Here is a 17,745-nt window from a genome sequence, read left to right as displayed (position 1 = left end):
ATACAGGATCCTGCTTGCATGGGTGAGGACCTGCCACCCGTCACCCAATCCTCATCAACCCTGTTGATTCCACCTTCAAAACATAACTCAAAGCCATCTACTTGTCTTCATCCCCACTGCTGAAGTCTTGGTCTAAGCAACCATCCTCTTACATCCCAGCCCCTCCAAAAGCCTCCTGATTGGGCCTCTCCATTTCCACTCTGCCCCTCGTCACCCCACCATCTTTTCCACACAACAACAACATGGTCTTAAAGCATAAATCCGATTGCCTCAGACTTCTCTTAAAGCTCATTAGAAGCTTCCCGTTCACTAAAATAAAATGCATTCTCCCTGCCCTGACCCTGAGCCCTGTGCTTTTCAGACTGCATGTTGTGACCCATTCGCTAAATCAACCTAGTGAGTTGCAAACTTTTTTTTTTTTTTTTTTTTTTTTTTTTTTTTTTTTGCTAACATCAAGCATACTAGAAGAAAGAATAAGAGGGTAGGGTAAATATTGTTCCATGAAAATTTGGCTTCTGATATATATATATATTCATATATGTATATACACTGAGTTACAACATAAGTCATGATTCCTGTGGGTCAAGATCATGAACTTCCATATAACACTCATCTAGCCGTTGACACATCAACCAAATCTCAAATCACTCTTCCCATCACCCTCTACCCTCCAGTGTGTATTCTTCCAGTGCCATTCTTGCATCTGCCCTGCCTCAGAGTCTCTGGATGTGCTTTCTCCTCTGCCTAGAATGTTCTTTGAGCAGCTAGCATCTCTGTCCTTTCACTCTTAGCCTGTTACCTCCCTGACTCCCATCTAAAGTAATTCTCTCCACTGTTCCTCTCCCTATTTATAATTTATAATTATTGTATTTGCTTGTTGGTTTCTCACCTGTTCTACTCCACTAGAATGAAAGCTCCATGAAAGTAAGAGACGTGTCTGTGTTGTTCAAGTGCCAGGCTCACAGTAGGTGCAGGACAGGTATCTGTAGGTGGAAGAGAGGCAGCACAGATGACCCAGGTAGCTTTGGGCAAGTCACCTCCTCACTTTCCTGCCCTGTTGAATGAGGGGGTTAAACTCTATACTCTTAAGGGCCTTCTCAGTACTGACATTTTATGATTCTCTTGTTTAGAACTGGGATGTGGGCTGGGGGTTAATGATCATTTCTACCAGTTTACAAGATCTTTTCATTTCCCTTATCTCATTTGGTTTATGCAACAGCTCTTGAAGGAGGCCAGTCGGGCTCTTCCTTGCCAGTGTCATTTATGTATTAGAGTAACCAACACTCAGTGACTTAGGCATTTGCTCAAACTAGCAGACCAGGTCCCACACCTAGGCCTTCAACTTCTACTTTCATGCTTTTTTCCATAATCTCACGCCAAGTCAACCTGGCCTAGGTGAGAAGAATGAGGACCGAGTAGGAAAATGGGGGCTTCTTCAGCTTCTCCTGCCCTGGTGGTGATGTTACTGTCCTACCCTCAGAGTCCAACAGTTTGAGATCCTTAGCCACCTGCTGGGTGACATGCACTACTTCTGATGGCAGCTAACATGGGAATAACAAAAATCTGCCTTACTGAATTGTCCTGTGGTCTCAAAGACGTTCAGAAGGACTTCAAGATTTTGTTTCTCTAAGCATTGTTTGAAGTCTGCTGTCCTAGAAGCCCATTTACTGAGGAGGGTGGATTGGGGTTGAGTGTGGAGCACGGTCCTTCCTCACTGCCCTGGACTCCTCCCCAACTCAGGAACCTGGCGGGCCGAGGCTGTGTTCAGCGAGGAAGCACTGATGGCAGTCCCGAGTGACATCCCTCTTCAGAGTGCTGCCACCCTGGGTGTCAACCCTTGCACGGCCTACAGGATGTTGATGGACTTTGAGCAGCTGCGGCCAGGTAGGAGGAGCAGGCCGGTGTCTCCTGACTGGGGAGTGACCCAAATCCTGGCCCTGAGGCCATGGGAACTTAGTGCAAAGGAAGACGGGCCCCTAACTGGGTGAGTGTGTTGTTGTTGCTTTTGCTTAGAAAGATGTTCCCTTGGTTCCTAGAAAACATGCTGAAACCCCATGAGGAGTGCACCCTGGAAAACTGCTGAAGGGCCACCACATTCCTAGCGCGGGGGATGGAATTCTGTCATTCAGCAAAAAACGATCAAGCTGCGCTAAGCCCTGGGGATACAAAGCCAAACAAGACAGACACAGTCCCTGTGTTTTCAATAAAATGCTGAACTTAGTGTTAGTAATTCCCTCAGCGTTTATGTAGCACTTTCCAGTTCACACAAGTGCCTTTACACACATTACCCCATTAAATCGTCAAAGCTGTGCAGTGAGATTGATACTGGTTGAGAGCTCAAGCCCCAGGCTAACAACCTGGGTCTGAAGTCCAGCTTCACCTTTCACTGACTGTATGAGGTGACCTCCCGAATCATCAGGTTTTTCATCCGTAAAATGGAGAATAAGGAATTCTGAGGATTAGCTGAAACACTGCAGTGTAACACTTAGCATGGGGCCTGGCGTACAAAGCAGTAACCGCTGCTTTTATTAGTCTTCCTTTTTATAAGTGAGGAAATGGATGTCCAGAGAGGTAAATTATTTGCATGAGATTACTTAACACAGAAATGACAAAACCAGGTGTTTTATTTGGGGGTCCCTGAAAGCAGAGCCTGAGACATGGCCTGGGGGACAGTTTGCGGGGTGGGGGGGGGATCCCAGGAAGCAGGAGTGAGGGAGTGGGCAAGTGAAACGGAGAAGAAGGAGAAGCCAGGGAAGCTGGGGACTGCTGTGGAGACCGCGGCTCAGTCCTGCTGGGGTGGCCCGCTAACAGCCCTCATAGAACCCACCTCAGAATTACCCACCAAACCCACCGACTCTCAGGCCCCTTTGCGGGAGGGTTACCCTGCACACTCTGTGTATCTACAAGCTGGTAGTGCCAGGGAAGTCACCCAGGCCAGCTCTGTCATGCCGATGAGGAAACTGAGGCCAAGAGACGTTGGAGTCTGATAAACTTAGGTGGCCAGTGCTGCCCAAGGCTGCCTGGAAACCCATCCCAGCATCCCACAAAGAGAAATGCTGATTCTCACAGCTGTGGCAGACCAGTCCTAGCAACCTTCAGTGGAGAAAGCCAGCAGGTGTGACCAGGAATACTGGCTCGAGTCTCAGTGCAGCAGACACTTTGGTCACCTGTGTCTCATCCCTTCAGGCCACCCCTGATTTGGGCCACCGCTGTGGTAGACACATCACAGCGTTCTGACACCACCTAAGGTGCCCACAGGGCGTCTCTCCACTTTCTTCCTTGGGGCTGCTGTGGCCTGGGTTAGATCAATGTTAAACCTAGGACCTTGACCCACAGTGAGAATTACACTTACCTTGAAATCCAGTACATAGACGTATATGAATATATATGTGTGTGTGTGTGTCTGTACATAAATATATATATATATATATATATACACATATATACATACATGTATACGTGTATACATACTGGGGGTGCCAAAAAATGTATACACATGACTTGTATTCATCTTTTGTTATTGGTATATCTTGAGTATTACAATTTTAATAGTTTTTTCCTTTCTTAACGTGTGTGTACATTTTTTTGGCACCCTCTGTATGTATTACATAATGGAAAGCAAAGTTTCATGGAACAGTATTTACCCTTACTATGTGTGATGCACTCTGCTATTTTGTATTCTATTTTCCTCGATTTTAACTATTAAAAAAAAAAAAAATGCTACTTGCAACCCACTTCCTTGATTTTATAACCCATAATGAGGATATATCCTACATGCTGACCCCAGCTAAGGAGAACAGGCATTCTTCTTCCAGGAAGTCCTCTGTTTCTAGCACCAGACCCTGCTGCCTTTTAAAACCTACGTAGCATTTCTTAGAGCACCTTCTTGGACATGAAGGCACTGAGTAATCAGGAGCATCCTGACTGGTGCTCATAGCACCCCTGTTTTATGGGGAGGAGACGGCAGTTCAAAGAGGCCGTGACTTGCCCCGTCTCATTCAGCTACAGTCACCCTGAAGCAGGTCCATCTCATTCCAGAGCCCACATTTTTCCAAACATGCCTCACTGCCTCTCCCACTGACTAAAGTTAAGGCCTGGGCTTAGACCACACACTGTCTGTAGGACTGTTTCAGGGGCTGCCAGTTTCTCCAGTAGGGCTCTCATCCCATTGCAAGGCACTGCGCCTTTATTAAGCAGTACAGAGGGAAAAGAAGGCATGGCCTTCCCCTCAAGAAGCTGCAAGCTCTTGATACAAATGGACCGATATGCAACAAACTATAAAATTAGGCAGAGCATGCATATTGATAGAGACGCCCGCCCCCGCCCGCAGAGTGCTCTGGGCGTACATGGAGGGGAGGATCTGGGAAGGCTTCATGAAGGAAGCCAACTGCTACGCTTCAAAGGATATACAGGATTTCAACACGGAGAGAGAAAAAGAGAAAAGCATTGTACACCAGAGATAAAACCTAAGCAGAGACACGATGACATAAAAATTGGAAGCTGATGAAGGCTATGCAGTCACTTATACAGCAGGGTCTAAATGATGTCCAGTATAGACTCTGAGTTGCTGAGTCTTAGGAGGCACTGTGGGTGTTGTAGAAGTTTGGGGTCATTGGGAGAAGAGTGAGCAACACTCCAAGGTCTCAGCAGCCCCATCCCGGGTCCCCTTTGAGTCTGAGCACGCCCTCTTTTGCCTTATATAATAGGATGTCACGCTGGAAGCCCTTGAGCTATTTCAAGTCTCCGGGGCCTGACTCGGGTCTCTTCCTGGCTCCACAGGGGATTCTGTCATCCAGAATGCATCCAACAGTGGAGTGGGGCAAGCAGTCATCCAGATCGCCGCTGCTCTGGGCCTGAGGACCATCAATGTGGTCCGTGACAGGTGCGTGGGGAGGCCAAAGGCCAGATCAGTGCTTGGGCCTTTCCAACTCGCATCCCAGAGTCTCCACCAGATGGCTCCCTCGTCTAAGCAGGCCTCCTCTCTGGGCAGGACACAACTTGCTCAGGGATGAGTCAGCCCCAAGAAATGAAGTCCAGGTGGCTTTTGGCAGTAGGATGAGTGAATTTTTGAAATGTAAAGGGGGCAGGAAGGAGGCGGAGACACTACGAGTTTTTGAAACTCTCGACTTGTGATAACCCCATGTTTTCACAAGTACGTGGGAGCGGTTTAAGCTGTATTATTCTTGCTGTGAACAGTCTAACCAGGGACCCCTTTCCCTTGCATTTTGTGTGGTACTTTGAAGTGCACTAAATACAGATTGAAGGAAATGGGGCAGGTTTATCATCTCTGTTTTACAAATGAAGAAACTGAAGTTTCAGAGAAAGGAAGCATTTGCTCAGGGAGACGCAGCAAGTCATTAAGAGACTCAGTTTCCTGACCTACTCTCTTTCCCTCATATCTTCCAGTTTTCCTAATCCTCATTGTCCACTAGTGTGGCCGTGTCTGTCTTGGAAGTCCAGTCTTAGGAGGAGAACTGATACTCGCTTCAATTCTCCGTCTCCTCAGTTGTGCTAACAAAAATATTGTTCGCCTTGGCCACAGAGGCCCAGAGCCACTCCTGGGCTGGAGTGTGTTTGCACAACACTCTCAAGAGCGCCTTGAAAAGAGAGGGGGGCAGAAAGGAAGTGGAGTTTGCCATTTCAGTAGAAGAAGTCAGGAAGTGAAATGACTTTTCCCTGGGCACAGATGGTTTCTAGCATCCTTGAACTTGGAGGAGCTGTAAAAATCACCCGGTCTAGTTCTCTCGTGCCAATGAGGAAACTGAGGCCAAGAGATGCTGGCGTATTATGAAACTGAGTGGCCAGCCCCTGCTTGAGGCCTGGCTTAAACCCAACCCCAGCTTCCGCCAAAGAGAAACTCACATTCTCACAGCTGTGGCAAAGTGGTCCTAGCAAACTTCGATGGAGAAAGTGAGCAGATGTGACCAAGGACTGTGTTTGATTTCCAGACCTGAGCTCCAGAAGCTGACCGACAGGCTGAAGAATCTGGGGGCTGAGCATGTTATCACAGAAGAAGAACTAAGAAAGCCGGAGATGAAAAACTTCTTTAAGGTACCTAGGATGAGGGACATTGCACCTCCATTCCGTGCTCACCTCCCTGAAGAAAGTTGACTTGAACTAGAAAAGCTCGGGACTCACCCCAGTGTTCCTCTTTACATCCTCCCTTCATGTCTTAATGGAAGGCTAAAGCCCAGCCCTAGCCAGGGGACAGCATGCATCAAGTACCCAGATGCCCTGAGTGAGGCAGGAGAGAAGACAGGGGTTAGGAAACCCTGTATGAGTGGCAGTTTTGAATAGTTGTGGTGGGCCACATCACCCACACAGCCAATGCGCAAATCAGAGCTGGGACAGGATCTGAGGAAACTGAGGCACAGAGAAGGGAAAGAAAGAAAGAAGTACCGTGTTTTGCCATGTATAATGCGCTCCCATATATAATGTGCACCCACGTTTTTGGCCCGAATGTTCAGGGAAAAACTTCTGTTTTAATTTTTTAATTCAAATATTTATTTGTTTATTTTTAGGTACTTGTTTTTGTATTGTAAAGGAATTTTACCATTTAGTTTTTAACATATTATGGTACAAGAAATTTTATGTAACAAATAATTACAAGACACAAAAACAGATACAAGGTACAAGAAATTTTATGTACTGGTAACAAATTTATGGTATTTACGCATCACAGAAGGCCAAGAACCCTAAGAACTCTTCCTCGTTGCAGGTTCATCGTAAGTTCAACAAAACCAATTATTGTACTCCAGGGTATTATTTTGCATATGGATATCGTTATTGATTTCTAGAGTTACACTTTTAATTCATAAGCATAAATAAAAGAATTAAAAACATTTATATAGACACGGAATTAATACTGCCCATGTATAATGTGCATCCTTATTTTTCCCTCACAAATTTGAGCAAAAAAGTATGCATTTTACACGGCAAAATACAGTAACATTTCCTAAGTACGTTATCTTACATTTTATCTGATAATCCTATAAAACTCTGCAAAGTAGGTGCTATCTATTTTATAGATCAGGAAACTCTGCAAAGTAGGTGCTATCTATTTTATAGATCAGATTTATCTATTTATAGATTCAGAAAAGGTAAACTAGTTGACAGAGTTATAAGTGGGGAGTCAGGGCTGGCCCCAGGTCTCTCCAAACTCAGCACCTCTTAACCTTCCAAAACCTCTCAGTAACCAGAACCTCTAGTACACCTAGTAAGTGACCAAACCACAGCCTCTTTTCACTGAGCTCTGGAGGGACCAAACACACACGCCTCTTGAGAACATTTCTGAAGCAGTAGATCAACAGTCTGATATAAGCGGAGTTCTAAGTGCTGAGAAGAGGCACGCTCGGGGGAAATGAAGTCCTTCGAAATGGACTGTAGATGCTCTTTGTCTATTCCTTCCCAGAGGAGGGGAGTTTTGAACAAAACCCCAAAACAGATAACAGGATTAGGTGGGTAAAGAAAAGGCTCTTCTGGGGCAGAGAAAAAAGGGAGTTGGAAAGTATGAATATATGTTTTCTCACTCCCTCCTCCGACACAGCATGTGGGCCAGGGAGGTGCTGTTTGTTGCAGCTTCAAACCCCACAACTAGAGTGATCGCTCCCTCACTGCAGATTCCTTGTTTTCCAGGACGTGCCCCAGCCGCGGCTTGCTCTCAACTGTGTCGGTGGGAAAAGCTCCACAGAGCTGCTACGGCACTTAGCGTAAGTCACTCGACCCTGCAGATCCTGTGCGCCGGTGCCCTTCAGTTCTTTAGCTAGAGGACCACCAAATGACCAGTCCCAATGGCCAATGCGAGCCAAGGCCAGGTCAGCACGACCCTGAGTAGGAAGCTGGGACCAGTTACGTCATAGTCATCTGGGCACTTCCTTTCTCAGCCACCTCCTTTATAGGTGACTGAGAGGCCCATCTGGCTTTATTTGTCCAACGGACCCCAGAAGTAGACTGCTAGGCTCTGTGATAGGGCATTGATTAAGGATTCATAACCTAGGGGCATCTTAAAAAGTCACTTAGTCCTAGCTTGTGAGTTTTTGAGATTTTTTATGAGCTTTTAAAACCAGATTCTAATTTTAGAGGTAACGTGTGCTTATTAGAAAACATTTTGAAAGCATATAAAAGTACAAAGGAAAACTTAAAGAATCGAAGTTACCTATCATCCCACCACCAAGGGGGATAAGCACTGTTGGCAATGGTAACGGTGCATGTCCTTCCACTCTTCTTTCCTTTACTATGAACTTCTCGAGCTGAAGGGCACCTGCAAGAACATTCCCAGCTAAAGCTGGACTCCCATTTCTACACAGCATTCGTTAACACATATTTGCTAGCACTCACTAGCTACGTGATTCAGAGATGGCCGAGACACGGGGAGAACCCTCTAGATCTCAGGCTAGAAGGGAAGATGAGTCAGGTGGTCAAAGAGTCGTGATATCAATCACTGAGTGTTTACCGTGCACCGGACTCTGTGCAGAGTGCTTGATTTACCCCTCCCTCAACCACCTAGACGTTCCTATCCCTGTTTGTAGGAGGGAGGCCCAGATTGGCTAATTACCTACCTACGGTCTAGGAAGCGGCAGAGCCAGGCTTGTCCGTGAGTTATTGTGAGCACACCTCTTCAGCCCTCCTCCCAGCAGCCTCCAGGGCAGTCCCCATGTCACTTGTAGGAGGAAACTTGTGTGGTGGTTACAGCATAGGCATTGGAGTCAGAAAGGCCGGCTTCTAGTCCCAGCTCTGCTACTTACTAGCTGCGGACCTTTGAAAAGTTAGGCAGTGCGTGAAAAAATATCCAGGCCTCAGTCTCTTTGCCTGTAAAGTGGGGGGATATAAACCCTTTCTGCCTCAGAAGTTTAGTCTGAGGAACACTGAGGTGAGGCATAAATCGCTATACAAATGAGAGATGGGCTTCAATTTTCTCATCTGCAAAATGAGGGTAATTAAATGCTTCCTTGGGGTTACAGTGAGGATTCACGGAGCCATTGCATGTAAAGTGCTCAGACCTGTGCCGGGCACATACCGTGTTTCCCCGAAAATAAGACCAGGTCTTATATTAATTTTTGCTCCAAAAGACACATTAGGGCTTATGTTCAAGGGATGTCGTCCTGAAAAATCATGCTAGGGCTTATTTTCCGGTGAGGACTTATTTTCAGGGAAACACGGTAGTAAACACCCAGTAAATGTTAATGATTCTGATTAGCTGAAGTGCAGTGGGGACAGGTAGGGAGGGCTTCATCTCCCCAGGAGCCACTTTCTGGAACAGGTGGCAGTTGAAAGGAAATTAAGACCACACCACCCACCAGCTTCAGAGACAAAAAGTCACCTGCCTTGCACAGCCACTTCCATTTTGTAGTTTACAAGGTCTCCACTCTCATCCTTGATCCACGAACTCCAAAGATATCCAGGTAGTAGGGAGGGGAACACAGGGCAAGTCGAGCATGTGAAACTTACTAGATTTTAAAATTCATATGAGCCTCTCTCCTGTGTGCTTGCCAGGGTGTGTGTGGGTTTCAGGCAGCAGGTCCCGGCAAGGCCCCTCTTGCAGTGCGAGGACAGTCGCCTTCTTCCTCTACGCCCGCCACACCATTCCTGCCTGCAGCTACTTCCTCTCTCTGACCCTCTGCATGCATGTAGAGGAGAGGCGACCACCGGGATCCACGCCCCTGCCACGCCCCTAGGTGCACACCTACAAGTGGAGTACAGCCGGACCAAACTCAGGCCTTGGGCTTTTCTCGGCAGAGCTCGCTTCTTTGCAACCCCTCATCAAAGCCTGACTGGGTGGTTCGGCTTTGCCTAAATGTCCAGGTTGTCTGGACGGGGATTGTTGTTTTCAATATTGATCCTTGCCTCCTGGTTCATTAGGTCTGAGGTTAGACCTAGGAATCTGTATTTTTGGACCCTTCCCAGGGATTCTGAAAGCAAGGTTTAGATTCCAGGGTTATAATAGAAGCGCTGTGGTGGGTTCCAGAATGGTTCCGATTCTGCCTGTACCCACTCTGTTCTCTCTGACTTTTCAGGCCTGGAGGAACCATGGTGACCTATGGGGGGATGGCCAAGCAGCCCGTCACAGCTCCTGTGGTAAGCTTGGGGGGAGGCAGGGGTGCGGACACCACAGTGGTCTATCCTCAGGCACTGCCCCATCCCTGTGGGAGGAATGTGCACCTTAAGTGTGTCTGATGTCCTTGCCCTCAGAGCCCCAGTATGTCCTTCCTGTGTCCACAGAGCCTACTCATTTTTAAGGATCTCAAACTTCGGGGCTTTTGGATGTCCCAGTGGAAGAAGGACCACAGTCTAGGTGAGTGGGTGATAGCCCCATTACCAAGGGTCATACAAGAGGTCACTGCCTACTGCTGAAGTGACCAGCCACCCTGAGCCCTGCTGAGGTGACTAGAGCCCCAGCCCCACCACAGGCTAGAGGCAAACAGCCTCTAACTACAGCTACAGTCAGCATATAACTGGACTAAAGTGGGCCAGTCCTTGAGGACACAGCATTGAACGAGGTGGACACTGCCCGTCCTGAGCAGCCAACAGTGGGGAAGACTGCCGTGGGAGATGGCCAAGCACGGAGAGCAAACGCTGGAGCCAGCCTGCCTGGGTTCCAATCCTGCCCCTGCCATCCATGGTTATGGGTTCTGCCTAGCCTCACTATTGGACCTAGACAAGTTACTTCACCTCTGCCTCAGTAAATGTCGTAAGAGTTTAAAGTATTGTTATCCCTTTTTGACAGAGGAAGAAACTGAGGTTCAGAGTAGTTAAGTAGCTGGGCCAGAGTCACCCCACCCAGGGAGTAGTGCAGCCAGGATGTGAACAGCTAGTCTCTCTGACTCCAGAACCTGAGCCAGTACACTGTTCTTCCTCTCCTGGAGGACTGGCTCCCCAGAGAGTGACACCCCCTGCCCCCTAGCTGAGACTGAAGAATAACATGGAGTTATCAAAGTGAAGGGGAGGAAAGGGGTGGCGTGAATGAGGTGTGTCAAGCAGAAAAAATAGCATGTATGAAAGCCTGTCAGAGAGAGTGGGAAGCCAGACAGACTGATTGTGACCAGATTACAAAAGGTGTTTAGACCCTATTTTAAAGGCAATTAGGGAGCCATTGAAGTGTTTTAAGCAGGGGATATGATTAGGTTTGAATGTCGAGGTAATTAATGTCTATGAAAAAGCACTTCCTAGCTAAGGCCTTCACTTCTCGTCTCCCTGTACCACATTGGGTCCTTAGTGGGAGACGATGCTGGTGGCCTCACCTCGTGGGCTTCTCAGGGAGTCTTGGGCCCCCACGGAAAGGAGAGCTCCTTCTCCTGAGCAAAGCTCATTTGTTCCGCGTCAGTTGGTGTGCCCGGCACACCCACCTCCCTCCCTGGGCCTCTTCTGGCTTCCCTGCCTCACAGTAATCCTGCCCCTCCCGCAGTCAGGCCTCCAGATTACACCCCAGTCAGATTCTGTGGGTCTGAGCCATTTTAGCCACCACTCTGCCTGTCCACCAGCTCCTGGGGCCACTCCCCATGTTCCTCTGTCCCCACCCTGGCCCTCACTGTCCTGAACACAGGTGGGGGAATCCACAGCCTCCACAGGCTGCCTCCACAGCCACCCTATCTGTGGCCAAGCCCTGGGCTCTTGAGGCTTTCCTGGAGTTCAGCACCAGCTCCTGCCAGCAGGGGTGACACTGGTGCCATCTTGCCAAGCCCTCCTGCTGCTCCCGTCTGACTTCCTCCAACCTCCTACAGACCAGTTCAAGGAGCTGATCTTCACACTGTGTGATCTCATCCGCCGAGGCCAGCTTACGGCCCCCGCCTGCTCCGAGGTCCCCCTGCAGGACTACCAGCATGCCTTGGAAACCTCAATGCAGCCCTTCGTGTCTTCAAAGCAGATTTTCACCATGTGATAATCCCCGAGGAGCCAGAGTGAAGTGGGAGGGGAAACAGAGCAGCAGGACTGGTTCTGGCCCCTCAGGCAGGGCCCGTATCCTTCCCCAGGCTGCTCCTCTCCTCACTGTCAGTTTTCACTAGGAGGGCTGTGAAGCGAGCCAAGGCTTTCCCTAGGGCCAGCCTCGGGGTATCTAATAAAGTCTGAACTTCCTGAAAACAAAAACCAACAGAAGTCATCCCTGTTGAGAAGGACCATCGCTGCGCACCTGCCATATCCCAGGACTAAGAAGCGCCCCCCACTCCTTGCCTGTCCTCCATTTGTCCCTGACCAATCCTTCCTGATACCTGACAGCAAAACAAGTGGGCCTGGCAGGTACAAAAGCCAGTGAGACGCGATCTTGGCCCTCAAGCCGTCCAAGGCCACAGAGGAGAATCTTCCAACAAAGAAGGTTTGACTCATTCTCAGGTGGTGTGCAGCTTAGTCCGGGGTAGGGGGAAGGATCAGCCGCCTCGGGGAGCCAGGCTGAGGAACCGAGGAAATATGGTCTCAGGTGGCTGGACCACCTCATGGAACGTCCCTGCTGACTGGGGGACATGTTACAGTGGGCGTTCTCCACCTGAGGTCATTTTACCCCCAGGGGACATTTGATAACGTCTGGAGACATTTTGGGTTGTCATCATCGAGTGGGTGCTGCTGGCAGGTAGTGGGCAGAGGACAGTGATGCTGCCAAACACCCTACAGTGCACAGGTCAGCTCCCTCAACAAAGAATTTTCCAGCCCCAAATGCCACTGAGAAACCCTGCGTTAAACCTGTAGCCCCACAATAGTTACCAGAGTGATCAGTGTGCCTCAGAAGACACGTGTGAGATGCTGAGAGAGCGTACCTGAGGTCTTCTCCTAGGCCTGGCGTCGCTGCCTGCCTGAGGTGAGGCTTAAAAGTGGGCCCTGCACAATGTAGCTTTGTTCAAAGAGGAGAGTTCGACATTATGTGACTTTGGTGTTGCTTCACTCACCCAAAGCAAAGAACTAGAGACTTTGGGATGTCTCCCTTATCACCTGGCCCTCTGTCCCTTAGCTCAAGAGCCTCGTTCAGGAGTGCTTACTGGGTGCCTTACTGGGTGCTTGAGACTAAGGGTGCCCGTGAGAAATTTGGGCTGGCCCTCTAGTTGCTGAGCCTAGTGCAGGGGATAGACCTTTACGGTATACTAAGGACAGATCCAGAGGTGTTCCCGGGGCTGAGGGGACACTGCAGCTCTGCCTGAGAGTTTAAGGAAGGCTTCCCTGAGGAAGTGTGGTCACAGCAAATCTCGAAGGCCTAGCAGGAAAAGGTGGACCAAGCAAAGCCAACAGCCCATGTGAGAGTTTGGAGCCCCGAAAGAGCCTGGCACTCGGGGAACTTCCCGTAGGTGAGCATAGCCGCTGCTTAAGACAGTGGTGGAAATGTGAAGACTGAGGTGGGAACAGTGGGCAGGGGCCAGAGCAGGAAGGGTCACAAAATCAGGACTTACGCTCAAGATCAGGGGATGCACTCGGGGGTGTTAAGCAGTGGGGTGCTGTGGACAAACTGGCCCGGAAGGGCCAGGGTACACTCAGGTTTAGTTGCAGACCAGCACGTACACAGGCTCCCGTCATGACCCTCTTGCCTTTGGGAGCATCTTGTGTGTCCTCTGGAGAAAGGACTTGGTTTCAGCCTGGGGTTGGGGCAGGTCAGCGGGTGCCCTCTGGATAAGATTTGCCACCTTGTACGCCTGGGCACAGGATCAGCCCCAATTCACCCAAGTCCCTCCCATCCCCCATCCTCTTTTCTCAAGGTTAGTGGGACAGATGATTTGTACAGATGGCCAATGTGGGCTAGTGAGAAAAGCCTGAGAGGGAGAGGAGGGGGCTCCCCAAAGGCTACAGGTGTGCCAGTTAAGATTAGGTTCTTCTGGGGAAGTCCACAGAGTTGTGCTTGATGGGAGTGATGAGCCTGCAGCCATGGAGAAGGAGCAGGCCCCTGGTATAGACTCAGAGGAGGCAGACAGGAAGAAGGTCCATGGTTAGAGACCATGTGGAGGGCTCTGCAAAATGTCCTGACACGGTACCGCTAGGGGCCTGGAGGTGACATTCAGGCTGGGCTTTAACGGATGATTATTGTTTTCTCAGGGAAGAGAGACACGCATTACAGACTATAAAGGACCAGATTAAGCAAAGTTATGGAGGCAGGACATTTATGTTTGAATCTTCTCATTTTCCCCAAATACCCATTTTCTTCCAAAGAATTAAAACTGATGACTTTTAGTTGGATACATGGTAAGCTGGAATAAACATTGCTTTCCCTGCCACCCTTGCAGCAGACAAGGTCTGTCCCTTGTGATGTGAGCAGAGGTGGTAGGTATCGGTTTCTTAGGAATCTAAAATATAGCTGGCATCTATCCTGTACTTTTTCTTCCCCTGCCACCTTGCTCCTGGCTGGGATGCAAACAGTATTCCTGGAATTTGCATAGCCATCTTGGGTTGTGTTAAGAATGGAACAGCAATGAGATCTCAGGAGCCTGGGTCCCTGACACCCAGGAGCCCCGACTGTCCACCACGGGACTTGAGAAATAAATTTTACTTCAGAAACAAGCTTCTATGTTGTTTTACCCCCTAATGTTTGGGCTTTCTCTGAACCTAATCATAACTGATACATAGTCTATGATTTAATTTATATTGACATCAAGTCAATCAATATGAAGCTGGAAAAGTGAATTGTGGCAGTTTGTGATTCCCAGCTAAGGAACGTGGACTTTATCCCATTGGCAGTGGGAACAAACGATTGCTGAGCCAGAAGATCAAAACTGTGCTTTGGAAAAGCTGGTTGGGGGACAATTTGGAGAAGGAAGGCACTAAAGAAAAACAAAAAAACAGAAATTCCCAGGCTTCTGAATTGCAGATAAGTAAAATCTCCCTAAATGTTGAAGACCAACATAGGGATTAGCAATATTTAAGAGGCCAGCAGAGGAAAGGAGACTGAGACAGAAACATCAAAAGAGAATCTGACTTAAAAAAGGATTGTCTTTCCCATACTTTACGAGTATAGGAGATTGTTTTTAATGTTCAGGCTGAATCATCTCTCTGTGAGGTTGGGATAGCTCGTCTGGCATACTAAGTAAACAATATCCTTTTTAATGGCTAAAGGAGGAAGCTTTGGCTCCGAGAGACTAAAAGAAAACAAACAGGCATTACCTCCTACAGGAAAGCTTGGGCACACCTGGAGTCCTGACTAAAAGAAGACAAACAGGCATTACCTCCTACAGGAAAGCTTGGGCACACCTGGAATCCTGAGGCTAAGTGACTCTGGCTCTCCCTGCTGTCTTCTGGGAGCATCCACCCTGCGACTACCTACAGCCACTGCCATAGTATTCATGACTATCTTTTTGTCTTGGGAGGTGAGATAATTAAGCCTGCTTTCCTAAGGGAAACACTGAGGCCCAGAAGAAAAAAGGTTCTTGCATCAACCTATGTGTGCCAGGCATCCCTGTCTTTGTGCCTTGGAAGCTCTCAGTAGTACCCATCCCATGCTGATTGGCAAGTGCCATGCCCTAGGTAGGACACTGGGCGAGCCAGAGCAACTAGAGATGGTGGAGAAGTGGGACTCAGTCCTGGCACAGCATCTGCCTGCATCTGAAGGCAGCAAAATCCTGGGAAGAGAAGTGGGAAGAAGACATTGGCATCCTCTGAAAGGGAAGAAAGCTTTCTGTACGTCCCTAACCTTTGCAGTGTACAAGCACTTATACGTGCATCTTCATTTGATTTTTACAATTTCTCTATGTCATTGAGATTTTAATACCACCACGTCACCTGCTCAAGGTCAGTTGAGGTGAGTTGCTCAAGGTCATAGCAGGCAGCAAGCCTGGCACCAGACACCAGGTGCCCTGATCCTGTCTGGTCACCATACCAGTCAGTCCCAATTCTTTTGGCCCCACAGTTGGCCTTGACTGCCCTCTTTCCTCAGGATTCCTTGATTTTGTACAATGATAATTAATGTGTCAATGAAATGAGAGTTCAGATTTCCTTGCATCTATATTTCATGGAGAGGCATGGAAAAAAAAAAGGGAGAAATCAGGAGGCCACTGAAGTAGTCCAGATTATTCACTTATTCATTCAGTAAATATTTTGAACACGCATTATTTGAAAAGCACTGTCGTAAGTGCTAGGGATACAGCAGGAGACAAAAAGTACAGCCTCTGATACAGAGAAACTTACATTCTAGTGGAGGAAAAGAGAGTGAACAAGTGAGTAGATAAACAGATTAATTATAGAATGTGGTAAGTGCTTTGAAAACAAATGCAGTGATATAGTGAAAGGGGCTACTTGAGATAAGGTGGACTAGGAAAGTCTGAGGCGTGAATAAGAAGGATCCACCTATATTCCAATCAGGGAACAGCACGCTTAAAAAGCCCCGATGTGAATATGACGAGTAGCTTATAAGTGGGAGTGAAGTGAATAGATCCGTGAATATTTAGAAGGAAAAATCAACAGGACAAACTGAATGTGGTAGTTGAAGGTTCAACTTTGGCACCTTGCTGGTTAGAGGTGCCACTCCCTGAGTTAGGGAACTCCAGAGGAGGAGCAGGTTTTGGAGACAGGCATTTCCCCTCTGTGGGGCTCTTTCCCATCTGTACAATACACTGAGCAAATCATATGACAACCAAGGTTAGTGCTAGTTCTTAAGAATATTACGATCCTCACGCTTTACTACTAATTTCCAAATGGATCAAAGATTACAATATAAAAATAAGCCCTAAAAGTAACAATAAACCATGGAAGGTATTTTTAAAAACAACAACAAAAACACCTCAGAGTGAGGAAGGCCTTTCAAGCTACAGCACAACATCCAGAATCAAAGAAAAATAAAGGATGGATAAATTCAACGCCATAAACATCTAATGTTTTCACATAGCAAAAAACACTAGGCAAAGTCAAAAGTCACCAAACTGGGAAAAAATATTTGCAACTCATTTGACAAAGAACTGATTTCCCTATTATGTGAGTTCCTATGAATCGATAAGAAAAATGGGCAAGAGATATAGACACAGAAAGTAAAATATAAGTGTTTCTTAAACACAAAATGAGGCTCACTCCATTCAAAATAATATAACTTCAATGTACACTACCCAAGATACCATTTTGCAGCTATCAGATTAACAAAGATAAAGTTTGATAACATGGTATTGAGGACGAGGTGGAGAAACAGGTATCTATGGAGAATTGAGCGATATCTATCAAAACCACATTTGCCCACACCCTTTGACCCAGCTATCCTACTTCTAGGAATAGATTCTACATATATGTATATACAAAGCTACTCATTGCAACAGTCATAACAAAAAGTTTGAACTTATCTCAATGTCCTTCACAAGGGCACTGATTTAATAAATTACTGTGTATAAAATGGCATATTATGAGCCATAAAAATAGTGCTGAGGAAGCTCCTTTTGTACTCTTATGATTTTAAAAATATACTAAGTGCAGAACTGCATGTATAGTACACTACTACTTGTTTTGTATGTGTAAAATACGTCTGAAAGGACGTTTCAAAACCTGATGACATTGATTGGCTTTGGAGAAGGAAACTAGACGGAGAAGAGATGGAAAGATTTCACTGTATATAATTTGAATCTGTTAATGAATTATCCTTTCAAAATATGATTTTTAAAAATAAAAACAGCAAAGAAATAAAATTCCTTGTGGTTCTAGGTAAATTGGGTTGGTGAGAAGGGAACCATTATTTATTGAGCTCCTACCACGTTCCAGATACTATTCCAAGCCCTTCCACATACACTACCCTATTTAGTTATCCTGGTAGTCCATTGCGATGGCATAAATTATTCTAATTTTACAAATTAGAAAGTAGGTTAATTT

The 17,745-nt window shown here is 47.2% G+C and overlaps 1 protein-coding gene across 5 annotated transcripts in view; it reads left to right on the top strand.

The window, feature by feature from the left end:
• Positions 1 to 12,565, top strand: part of MECR (mitochondrial trans-2-enoyl-CoA reductase) — a 30,280-nt gene extending 17,715 nt beyond the window's left edge. For 3 of the 5 annotated variants that reach the window (XM_033115197.1, XM_033115199.1, XM_033115198.1), the window contains exons 4-10: positions 1,741 to 1,884; positions 4,780 to 4,882; positions 5,949 to 6,051; positions 7,636 to 7,709; positions 10,014 to 10,074; positions 10,219 to 10,291; positions 11,718 to 12,559. In XM_033115197.1, the coding sequence (XP_032971088.1) occupies positions 1,741 to 1,884; positions 4,780 to 4,882; positions 5,949 to 6,051; positions 7,636 to 7,709; positions 10,014 to 10,074; positions 10,219 to 10,291; positions 11,718 to 11,875 (716 nt within the window). In that variant the 3' untranslated portion in view covers positions 11,876 to 12,559. Of the gene's footprint in view, positions 1 to 1,740; positions 1,885 to 4,779; positions 4,883 to 5,948; positions 6,052 to 7,635; positions 7,710 to 10,013; positions 10,075 to 10,218; positions 10,292 to 11,717 lie in introns of all 5 variants that reach the window. The other 2 variants (XM_033115195.1, XM_033115196.1) reach the window with 2 other exon arrangements.
• The last annotated feature ends 5,180 nt before the right edge of the window (positions 12,566 to 17,745 follow it).

This window comes from Rhinolophus ferrumequinum, chromosome 9, assembly GCF_004115265.2.
Source record: "Rhinolophus ferrumequinum isolate MPI-CBG mRhiFer1 chromosome 9, mRhiFer1_v1.p, whole genome shotgun sequence".
Lineage (NCBI taxonomy): Eukaryota > Metazoa > Chordata > Mammalia > Chiroptera > Rhinolophidae > Rhinolophus > Rhinolophus ferrumequinum.
The sequence above is the reverse complement of the archived record's forward strand: the minus strand, read 5'-3'. Positions and strand labels throughout refer to the sequence as shown.